This window comes from Ooceraea biroi, chromosome 10, assembly GCF_003672135.1.
Source record: "Ooceraea biroi isolate clonal line C1 chromosome 10, Obir_v5.4, whole genome shotgun sequence".
Taxonomy (NCBI): Eukaryota; Metazoa; Arthropoda; class Insecta; order Hymenoptera; family Formicidae; genus Ooceraea; species Ooceraea biroi.
The window spans coordinates 6,270,657-6,282,621 of record NC_039515.1 but is presented as its reverse complement, the minus strand read 5'-3'; the positions used below and the strand labels follow the sequence as shown (position 1 = coordinate 6,282,621).

Below are 11,965 nucleotides of genomic sequence, written 5' to 3'. Positions count from 1 at the left end.
TATGTCTACCTTGAATTACTCCTGATTGGAAATGAGTACGCGACTACTTAGTGCTACTGAACAGAACAGAAATCGTATGCCACTTGCGGACAGCTTCATTTTGATTTAAATCCTCACGTCAGTCTGACAAAAAATTCAGAGATAGCATCGGATTATACATTTGCAAAACCAACTAAAAATTGATGGAAAAATGTGCAGAAACTAAGAAAAATTAAAGCACACTCTGTATATATATTTTCAACTTTTCAAGTTACGCCTACTTCCCCATGAACGATAGAAATGTTATTTCGATAGACAACGATAACCGTTTATTCAACGTGCTGCTGATGAGACAGTTACATGGAAAGTATATTTCACGTACAATTTGTGTCACCGATGAATCATTCTCATCATGTATATCTGCGATAGCAGCCGAGAACATAAATACTAATGTTTATATAAATTTTTAATGCATTACATGTGGTACACTGATTCACAGGCTAATTCTGGGGTGTCGAGACCCAACTCCTCGGGCGTGCTGATACCCAGCTCGTCCAAAGTAGGTCTGATCTCTTGAAGAAGGTATGGATAAATCTTCTGGACGTGTGAACCGGTCTTATCTTTTACAGTTTCTAGGAACCTCACGGCGAGCGCAAAGTCGTTCAACCTTCTGCAAGCTCTCAATGCTGCACATATGATTTTTGGTTCCGGCACATTGTCCATACCTAGAGTAGACGTAACGAATTATTATTATTATTATTATCAATATAGACATATTCTACAATTCATACTCGTTTCTTTTTTGTACAATGCTTATGAAGCCAACTATTATTCTCTTACACAGTATTCTTTAGCCGATTTAGCAATGACACGAACGACACAAGCGGTACGTGACAACGACATATTCTTCTGCAAGAGAGCGCAGTTAAAATAAACATAGATCTTTTAACTCGCGGTCTCGCGTCTTCTCGCGTCAGCGACAGGCGAGGATAAGGTCAACCGCAAGTTGATCACCGCGTTTCATCGATCACGAGGATTACTCGCCGTCGAATGAGCTGGAGACTCACCGGCCAGATCGTTCATGGCCTTCCGAATCTCCCAGTGGTCGATGTCGTTGCGGTTGAAGAACTTTACGTATCGTTCGTCAAACTCCTCCTCGGTCTCCTTGACACCGTGGGCAGCCCTGACGCTCCGCGTGCCGACGACGGTGACCGTCGCCCGCGGTACCATCGCCGTGCGCGCCGCTGAGGCCGCGCGACTCGCTACGACGCGCAACATCTTCCCCTTGGGCCTTCGCTTTCTGCTCGACGAGTGTCCGCGACGTCCGACGAACCGTTTCTGTTGCGTAAACGGAGCACGGCGGAAGTCGACCGGGAAGACCTTCGTCGCTCCGCCACTTCTCACGTGGTAGCGCGACTGTGCACTTCCGTCTCCCCGGAAATCGTACATGGTGCGCCATGTCAGAATTATTTAAAAATTATCGTCAAAAATTTATAATAATGTCGTTAAATTTTATTGAAAAATTGGAGAATGAGTCTTGTCTAACTTGGTACCGAGTCGTATTACTACCTAATAAAGAAATAAATCAATCAGAATGCTTCACTTTTATCAGAGAGAAACCTGAGAGCGGCCACCAGCCTCCGCGGGCACATTTCCTGACGTTCGACGCGCCGCCTGACAAAGTGGACGTGAACTAGTTCGTTACGCTCGGTAATGATACATGATTCGTGTCCAAACTATTCACAAGGAAGCTTTCCCATGTAAACTCTACTTTCGAACGAGTCATAGTGCGTTCGAAAGGGAAGGTAAAAATATTAATGTCGTGTTCGAGGGTTTGGGCGTATGAGCCTTGGTTTCGGAGAAATTTACATCTAAAAGTGAGAATTTTCCAGCGGTACGAAAAGTACCATGAATAGCTACAATTTGGTATGAAGCGTCGTGGTCCAGTGGCTAAGCGCGAGACTCGTATTTTGCCATCCGCGCAAGTTGGGTTCGAGACCGAGTTGTGATAATTTTTTTTCTTCGGATTTTTGTTTCTTTGTGTTTGCATTATATTTTTTTATTATGTAAATAATGATTTATTACGTTTTATTATATTTTGGAAGGTATACGTATATGTATAATGAGACATAAACATATACATTTAACATTTGTAAACTTTTTATTTATTTATATAGTTTGTATACTGTCGAGTGTTTATTTATTATAAAATTCTGACTCATTAAAAAAAAGTGTCACAACCTCTGTGCCTATGACTGTACAGTGTTGCGGATGAAAATTTATATAAAAGCATTTATGTTTTTTATGCTTTTGTATAAATTTTTCATCCGCAACACTGTACAGTCATGTCAGAATTTTATAATAAATAAACACTCGACAGTATACAAACTATATAAATAAATAAAAAGTTTACAAATGTTAAATGTATATGTTTATGTCTCATTATACAGGGTGTTTCCTCTAACTGTAGCACTTAGAATATCTCTGCTTCCTTTGATGATATGAAAAAAGTCAAAGGACGAAAATTGTTCGATACAAAGAGACTAGTACTCTGGTAAGAAAATTATTTGTTTTAATGTGACCTTTCACAAGATATCAAGGTCATGAACATTTTTTAAATGAGATGGTATATTTTCCTTAACGAAATGATGTAGCTTGTAAAAAAACAAATTCAACCATACAGAATATGTTGACCTTCATTTGCACGGAACATACTCAACGAATCATTTCCTGATCGCTGGATTGGACGTGGTGGAAGAATTTCTTGGCCGGCTCGATCACCAGATCTTACGCCTCTTGATTTTTTTCTTTGGGGACACCTAAAAAATGAAGTTTATCGCGATATTCCGACAACACCCGAAGATATGCGAGAAAGAATTCAGCGTGCGTGCACCGCAATTACTCCGGAATCTCTCAAAAACGTAAAACAATCGTTTATTCATCGAATTCGAAAGTGTATGGAAGTAAACGGTGATCATTTCGAACATCTGTAAAAAGGTATATCTTTGTAGTTATACATACAATAAATAGAGTTTCTTTTCCTAAACGTGATTTGTGTGGTTCAAAGTCATTTGAAGGTCAACATATTCTGTATGGTTGAATTTGTTGTTTTACAAGCTACATCATTTCGTTAAGGAAAATATACCATCTCGTTTAAAAAAATGTTCATGACCTTGATATCTTGTGAAAGATCACATTAAAAAAATAATTTTCTTACCAGAGCACTAGTCTCTTTGAATCGAACAATTTTCGTCCTTTGACTTTTTTCTTTGGGGACACCTAAAAAATGAAGTTTATCGCGATATTCCGACAACACCCGAAGATACGCGAGAAAGAATTCAGCGTGCGTGCACCGAAATTACTCCGGAATCTCTCAAAAACGTAAAACAATCGTTTATTCATCGAATTCGAAAGTGTATGGAAGTAAACGGTGATCATTTCGAACATCTGTAAAAAAGGTATATCTTTGTAGTTATACATACAATAAATAGAGTTTCTTTTCCTAAACGTGATTTGTGTGGTTCAAAGTCATTTGAAGGTCAACATATTCTGTATGGTTGAATTTGTTGTTTTACAAGCTACATCATTTCGTTAAGGAAAATATACCATCTCGTTTAAAAAAATGTTCATGACCTTGATGTCTTGTGAAAGGTCACATTAAAAAAAATAATTTTCTTACCAGAGCACTAGTCTCTTTGAATCGAACAATTTTCGTCCTTTGACTTTTTTCTTTGGGGACACCTAAAAAATGAAGTTTATCGCGATATTCCGACAACACCTGAAGATATGCGAGAAAGAATTCAGCGTGCGTGCACCGAAATTACTCCGGAATCTCTCAAAAACGTAAAACAATCGTTTATTCATCGAATTCGAAAGTGTATGGAAGTAAACGGTGATCATTTCGAACATCTGTAAAAAAGGTATATCTTTGTAGTTATACATACAATAAATAGAGTTTCTTTTCCTAAACGTGATTTGTGTGGTTCAAAGTCATTTGAAGGTCAACATATTCTGTACGGTTGAATTTGTTTTTTTACAAGCTACATCATTTCGTTAAGGAAAATATACCATCTCGTTTAAAAAAATGTTCATGACCTTGATATCTTGTGAAAGGTCACATTAAAAAAAATAATTTTCTTACCAGAGTACTAGTCTCTTTGAATCGAACAATTTTCGTCCTTTGACTTTTTTCATATCATCAAAGGAAGCAGAGATGTTCTAAGTGCTACAGTTAGAGGAAATACCCTGTATACGTATACCGCCAAAATATAATAAAACATAATAAATCATTATTTACATAATAATTTATTATGTACATAATAAAAAAATATAATGCAAACACAAAGAAACAAAAATCCGAAAAAAAAATTATCACAACTCGGTCTCGAACCCAACTTGCGCGGATGGCAAAACACGAGTCTCGCGCTTAGCCACTGGACTACCGCGCTTCGCGCCGAGTTGTGGCTATTCATGGTACGTACTTTCCGTACCGCTGGAAAATGCTCACTTGTATCATTACCGAGCGTAACGAACAAGTTCACGTCCACTTTGTCAGGCGGCGCCAAACGTCAGGAGGCTGGTGGCCGCTCTCAGGTTTCTCTCTGCTTTTATCCTCGGAATGGAAGTTAGTTCCAAACCCTTCCGTTACGAGCCTCCACTGTCGTCGCTCAAAAAATGAGAGTAGTACGACTCAATAATGGAGCGGAAGTACGTTTATATTTTCCAATATCGCGACTCCAGTGGTTGTACTTTACCAAATCTCGAATCTTATGTAACGACAAGACCGAGCAGGACAGAGATTTATCATCGTCTGGTTATGATCGTATTAATATTTATTACAATATATATATTTACAAAAAAATGATATAGACCATCCAAGTAGCCGCTTTCACATTCACAATATATGTATAAAAGTAAAATGATTAGACTCTTGCGAGTTGCTCAAAGTAACGAAGTCGTGATACGATTCATTTATGTATACTAGAGATATATTGACTATTTTGCTCCTTCAACTTTATACTCGGAAAGCACACTGAACATCGACAGACTGGCAATCAATTTAAGGAACAATTGCTTGTACTCTACTGCTGGGTCAGTAACAAATTTTTGCCAAAGTTCTCTCAGAGCTCTCAGACACGTGATGATGTATCGAATCTCATTACCAATCTGCCGTCACATTTTTCTCTCGTAGGCTTTCTCCGATCTCTTCACTGGTATTCTATCAACATTGCATACATTGCATACGGCGGAATTCTGCATGAAATCTGTCCCCTATACGTGGCTAATCTTGTAACAGATACTAGCAGAATCTATTCTCGATGGATTCCATTATTTATGAATACAGACGATATTTTATACAAATTATAAAAGCTGTTTCGCGCAAGATGCAAGATTTGCCGCTTTTTAAATATGATATTTACCTAGTCTCGCATATATATGTATACAGAATTGACTTGGCGCAGGAAACACCGCTCTCTAATATTGTACATGTAATTTTTTTACGAGTCACATTTCACGACAACGCGTGGACTTAGTGATTGGTTGCTGATCTTTGCCGCTATATATTACAGTTTTATACACATTAGAGGTATGAATTAGAATAGGAATAGATACACCATATTTTAAATTAAGTACAATGTCATACGCAATGAAAATATCCTCTCGATACAGTCTGATATGTATAAATAAAAAGTATTTTTACAAGTCACCGCATGTTCCAAGGTAGGCGATCGTACAAAATGCGCGCACGCACACATGCATACAAAAAAACCCATACACACGCACAAGAATGTCGAAGAATGCTAAAATAAATAATAAATAGTCTCGGAAACTCGATATCGCACAGAATCGCATGCACACGTTACATATCGTTACATATTAGAAAATAAATAATGATATTCGAAAATCCTCCGTCGCTTTTCGAGGCATCATTTCGACTTTGCGAAATCTCGCGATTACATATTTAAAACGTCACATCCTCTAGTGGCAGTAATAATCGTCATCTTTCTTATTAGACACATGCAATGTAAACAACTTAGTAAATGCTTTCTCTCGTTAAATGTGCACTTTGTAAATGCTACAGCTCACCGGCATAGACACTTCTTATCTTAATCTAACAACAAAGATAGGCTGGCGCATATACTATCGAAAAGCTATACAGGGTGTTTCCTAAGTAAGTAGACAAACTTAAGGAGGATAGTCCTTGGCTTATTTTAAGAAGAAAAGGTCATATAAACATATGTCCTAAACTGCTTTGTTTTCCAAAAAAAAGTACATCACTGTTTTCGTTCACTTTTCGTTTATTATAGAACAGTTTGTGTTGTTGCAAATGAAACAAATGAAAAACAATAGTAACCAAAAAGAAAAATTATAACGAAAAAGAAAATAGTAACTAAAAAGAAAAATAATAACATCACAGTAACTGCTGAAAATGTCCACCTGCAGCCATGATACACGCCTCGACTCTCCTTTCCATTGATTGACGTACACGCTCAAAAATACCTGGAGTGTTACGTATTCTTTCACATCCATCTATTATGCGATTTCTGAGATCTTCATTTTGAATAGGTGTAGCGTAAACTAAAGATTTAAGCTGTCCCCATAGAAAAAAATCTACTGGATTTAAGTCTGGGGATCTTGCAGGCCATAAATGGTTTGGTCTTTGAGTACCTCGACCGATCCATCGATTGGCAAACTTCCTGTTCAAAAATTGACGAACTGCTAAGCTAAAGTGGGGTGGAGCGCCATCATGCATAAACCACATTCTATTTCTGAGCATGAGTGGAATATCTTCCAAAGGTAGCTCATCTTCAAGAAAATGTAGATACGAAGCACCGTTAAGTCTCAAGGGAAGAAAGACAGGACCAATCAAAAACTCACCAATAATTCCCACCCATACATTAAATGCAAATTGAACCTGAAAGTGAGATTCTAATATTGCATGTGGGTTTTCATCACACCAAAGATGGTTATTATGGAAATTTACGATAGCGTTTCTCGAGAAATTAGCCACCATCCCCACTCCATCCCCACCGCTGTTGACTCGTACTGCAAAAGCACGCTATCCGAAAAGTGAACGAAAACAGTGATGTACTTTTTTTGGAAAACAGAGCAGTTTAGGACATATGTTTATATGACCTTTTCTTCTTAAAATAAGCCAAGGAATATCCTCCTTAAGTTTGTCTACTTACTTAGGAAACACCCTGTATAAATCATCCTATATCTTTCTATGCCTGTCGATAGTATACGGCGCAGACTATTCCTTCCCGTCGTCGCGATGCAAAATATTAGTTAAATAAATTTACCTACAGTCTATTGGATCAATTTATTAAGGTTGTACGCATTATTGTCCCCGTATATATAATACTATCATGCGTTTAATGTAATAAGATATTCGAATTTTTAGAGAACGCGCTGAGAATGCCCCTTCCCCCGCCCGAAATTGTTGCGCATAAATTTCATACGAAAGGGGCACGAGAGAAATGAAAACTCCACCAGAAATTATTACATTAGAGATACGTTTCTTTTTTTCGAGGAAGACAACCGTGTCGCATTATCCGCGTGGGAAAAGAAAACGGCGTAGGAGAGAAAAGGAGGAAACAAGGTGAAAACGATAAAAGGGGACAGAAATAGATGGAAACGGGAAGAGAGAATGAAGAGTCTATTAATCTATCCTAGTCAGCCTTCTTTGTTTTCCCGCTTTGCGTGGTACTTGAGCAGCAGCTGCCGGTCCCCCTGATATTTATTATCAGTGTTTTGGATTAGAGTCTGAATCCGGCTCAGAACCGGAGCCGGAAGACTCCCCAGCATTAACGTTCGTACTGCAGCGCGAGCTCCTTCGGCTACTGGCGCCCGCGTGTCGGCATTTTTCATTACGATCCACTCCACCTACAATAATTCCAGTGGAAATGAATACATTCCAAAATAAAGAAGAAGTAGTTCTCTCTCTCTCTCAAGAAACAGTTTACAAAATCTGAGTGAGTGACGATTTGATAGCTGAATACGGGCCAAACATGTTTGCGTTAGTTGAATTCTCAGATAATCTTGGGGCGTTAATCTTTGAGAATGTTTAAAATGAGGTACTCACTGGTCAACGGTGTGTGAACCTCGACCTTTATGTTCGCTGTCGCGGTGACTTTAGTGGTGATGTGCGACGTGGATGGAACCGGCGACGTTCGACTAGATCCACTCGTATCTGATCCGCTACAGTTCTGTTAGTCGAAATAAAAGGAGGACACGCTCGTTAGTCATGCTCGGACAGGTCCAATGAATTTATTAGAGAAGGTCTTCCATGCTGATCGACGACAATCGATCGCGACTCTATGATCAAAACAATTGGAGAACCCACCTGATTGCCGCACGTGGACGTAGTTTCCACCTTGAGTTCTGGTTGAACGATAATGCAGGATGCATTATCCTGCGTGCTGTGCCACGAGTTGGGCTCCTCAGTGATGGTCGTTAACGACGGCTCGGCGTGCAGTCTGGCGTTTTCGATCTTGTGAGACCTTCTCGGCGGCGCGGGCGGTTTGGATCTTCTTAGGACGGGCGACGGCGGTGGCGTCGGTGTGGAGATGCGGTCTGGATGATCGTTCGGAATTACTTCTGCCGATGGACCGATCAGCGACAGTAGAATGGGGAAGAAGAAAATGCCGTTCACTAGACCGATGCCGATAACGCAAAGCAGCACAAGGAAGAAATAGTTGACTATAAACTCAAACTCTGAAAACGCGAGCATCATCACCGCGAGCAGCGTGGTGAGCGCACCGTGAATAACCGGAGCGTACATGTGTTCCAAAGCTAAACGCATTCTGCGATCCCTGCTACCCACGCTGGTAACGAAACTCTGGAAAAGATTCATGGAATGTTAGTAAGGAGATGCTAAAAGCTTTTTTTTGAAAAATGCGTTTTCAGAATATATCTTTATCATATATGGTTGAATTTGACATTAAATATGCTTTAAGTTTTATTGAAAGATAAATTTAAAAATTTTTGAAAAATTGAGGGGGGGTGGGATTTCGAAAAATCTAATTGCACTGTTATGAAGTACATTAGAAGCCATAAAACTTTTACTTGAAACTTTTTTTATTTTTTATTGTTTCCACGGTATTCGCTAAGAAATATAAAAACCGATTTTTTTCAAGAGGGTATTTCACCCCCTTAAGGGGGGAGCCTGCTTTAGAACGCTGAAAATAAGGTATATTTTACGAATTGTTGTTGCCTCCAGGACGACCTCTACAGGCGATATATTCAAATAAAAAAATAATTTTTGTTATCTTTAAACATGTACTAATAAATGCATCAAAGTTTTATAATGATCCGCTGTATAGTTTCTCCAAAACAATTCGTAAAATTATACCTTATTTTCAACGTTCTAAAGCAGGCTCCCCCCTTAATAGCGATACGGGCCCGTATAAAAAAATACGTGTCTCATATTTTGACCTAGACAACAACATATTCAAAGCTTATCAAAATCGGCGTGTGGCACTTGGGTAGTGTTGCTTGTGAGACAAATTTGCTCAATGATGGATAATAAATTTGAAGAAACGTATTCGCAATTATTTTCATATTTATGCTTACCAGACAAATGTGTACCATGAAGTGAACGGCTATGCCAACGCTGACCACTAGTAGCACAGCGGGGACGGCGCTCAGCTTGATGTTGCACAGACCCATAATGCCCAACAGCTGTAAAACGACGGCGGCTAAGGAGAGACCGACCAGGATAGCGGCCCACACGTTCAGCAACAGTACTCCAACCACGATGACGCTCGCGCCCAACGCGGCCAGGAGAGCCATACCCAAACAACTCCTCAAGTCCAAGTATTGCTCCCAAAATAGGAACGGTATTCCGGATGGAAAATTCGGCAAGCCGCGCTCCTCGAATCTCTTGCACAGTTTCCGCACGCTACTGATCAGTTCCGTAATCTCCTGCGTGTCGGTGAGCTTGTGCAGGGAAAATGGCATTTGTGCATAAGTGAGCGGCATGCTTTTTGGGATTTTCAGCTCGTGATCGTTAGTGTAGATCCACTGGCGTGGTTCGGGTCTCAGATTCGCCTGTGAGGCACCGTAGGCGAGTGCGTCGTTGGACGCCCAGGCGCTCAAGTAGTTGTAGAATGCGCGCGGATTGATGATGCCCTCCGAGTCGACCAGTCGCACCTGAGTGATCAGCGTCTTATCGATTGGATTGTCCACGTAGCCGGTCTGCACGAGCAATTTGTATGCCAGGATTGCTTCATCGCTGGCATTCTTGTACCACCTCTCCTGAGTGATGCAGCCGTTGTTGTAGTCTTTATCGAACGCCGTCTGCAGGCTCTTCAACCAATCGCGGAACAGGCCGAGCCAGAACTCGGGTAGACCGCCATTGTCATTCTTGAAGACGTTCTTGATGCGCATAAAGGCGTCGTGATACTCGTACAGCAGTCGCTGATTGTTGGGATATTCGAAATCTCGACCAGTAACTGCATACATGTTGTAGAAACCAAAGTGCTTCGCCTGGGCAGACAGGAACGCGTACTCGTTCGAGTTCTGCGGCACCAGATCCGTCAGATCTAAGCCGTCACGTACGCGCATCGTCTGCCACACGCTACCGGCCAGCACACAGACCAGGATTATCATGCCGAACACCTTGGTGGCCGGTCTGCTGATGAAGGGTGCGTAATGCCGTGCAGCGAGCTGCGTGAAAGAGAAGCTGAGACAGTCGTCCTGCGAACAGCCGGTCAGAGCGTCCTCCTCCGTGCACTGCTTGTCCAACTCCGCGTCGATGATATTTCCACCTATCTGCAGCAACGAGGGGATATACTTATAGGCGTGGATTCCGCGCACGAGGGATCTAGCACGGTCATGGATCCGCGTTAATTCAGACTCGATGCAAATACGTAGGAAAAGAATTATTTTATAAATTGTTTTATCGTATTTAACACGCCGTGTCTTATCAAACTGGTCGAGACTCGTTCGATCTTTACTACAACTCGAACGTTAGAATATAATGTCCATCCTCGCAAGGTAGCGCTTAAGGGGGGAGCCTGCTTTAGGACGCTGAAAATAAGGTATATTTTACGAATTGTTTTTGGAGAAACTATACAGCGGATCATTATAAAACTTTGATGCATTTATTAGTACATGTTTAAAGATAACAAAAATTATTTTTTTATTTGAATATATCGCTTGTAGAGGTCGTCCTGGAGAAGGCTTAGTGCAGCCGCGTCGCCGGCATTGCAAATTGGTGAGCATTCTCCTGCCTCCAAATTTCGTCTAAACTGAAAAATTGAAATATGTCTCGTTATTTATGAATTCCCATCGTCGATGAACCAAAGAGAGAAGAAAAAAGTTGAAAAGTGCCAAAATGGTGGAGCTTAGAACACAAAAGTACGATTTTTAGGCAAAGTTTTTGAACTTTTTCATGCAAAACTAATTGTTTAACTTAATGTTTTTATGAATATTAAAGGTTCATCGACGATGGGAATTCATACATAACGAGAAAATATTTCAATTTTTCAGTTTGGATGAAATTTGGAGGCGGGAGAATGCTCACCAATTTACAATGCCGGCTGCACTAAGATGCCTCCAGGACGACCTCTACGGGCGATATATTCAAATAAAAAATAATTTTTTTTATCTTTAAACATGTACTAATAAATGCATCAAAGTTTTATAATGATCCGCTGTATAGTTTCTCCAAAAAAATTCGTAAAATTATACCTTATTTTCAACGTTCTAAAGCAGGCTCCCCCCTTAAGGGGATGCTGGAGTTGCTAGTGAACTATTTTTTCACTATAGCGATGGTAATTGCAATTTCGAAAATTCTCTTTATCGCTTGTGCAGAATAAAAAATCCTTTTCCACAAATGAAGTATAGATAGAAAGAAAGTCCGCTCTACAGGACTTTATATTCAAAATGGAACAAAGTTAGAAAAGACAAATGCAAGTTTTTAACTTTTTGCCATTTTGAGTATAAAGTCCTGTAGAGCGGACTTTCTTTCTATCTATAC

The 11,965-nt window shown here is 40.1% G+C and overlaps 2 protein-coding genes across 2 annotated transcripts in view; both read right to left on the bottom strand.

The window, feature by feature from the left end:
• Positions 1-215: 215 nt before the first annotated feature.
• LOC105286845 (cytochrome c oxidase subunit 5A, mitochondrial) lies at positions 216-1,374 on the bottom strand. The gene is made up of 2 exons (XM_011352086.3): positions 1,047-1,374; positions 216-704 (listed from the first exon to the last, which is right to left on the bottom strand). The coding sequence occupies exons 1-2, from the start codon at positions 1,255-1,257 to the stop codon at positions 454-456; spliced, it is 462 nt and encodes a 153-aa protein (XP_011350388.1). The 5' UTR covers positions 1,258-1,374; the 3' UTR covers positions 216-453.
• Positions 1,375-7,289: 5,915 nt separating this feature from the next.
• LOC105286843 (protein patched) overlaps positions 7,290-11,965 on the bottom strand; it is a 46,877-nt gene continuing 42,201 nt past the window's right edge. The window contains exons 9-12 of the mRNA XM_011352085.2: positions 9,556-10,755; positions 8,327-8,821; positions 8,066-8,189; positions 7,290-7,866 (exon numbers count right to left, since the gene is read on the bottom strand). Of these exons, the coding sequence (XP_011350387.2) occupies positions 7,727-7,866; positions 8,066-8,189; positions 8,327-8,821; positions 9,556-10,755 (1,959 nt within the window). The 3' untranslated portion in view covers positions 7,290-7,726. The remainder of the gene's footprint in view (positions 7,867-8,065; positions 8,190-8,326; positions 8,822-9,555; positions 10,756-11,965) is intronic.

Coding starts and splice junctions, on each gene's coding strand:
- LOC105286845 (XM_011352086.3), bottom strand. CDS start 1,257: ATGTTGCGCGTCGTAGCGAGTCGCGCGGCCTCAGCGGCGCGCACGGCG. Junction 705..1,046: donor GGCCATGAACGATCTGGCCG/GTGAGTCTCCAG, acceptor CGTCTACTCTAG/GTATGGACAATGTGCCGGAA.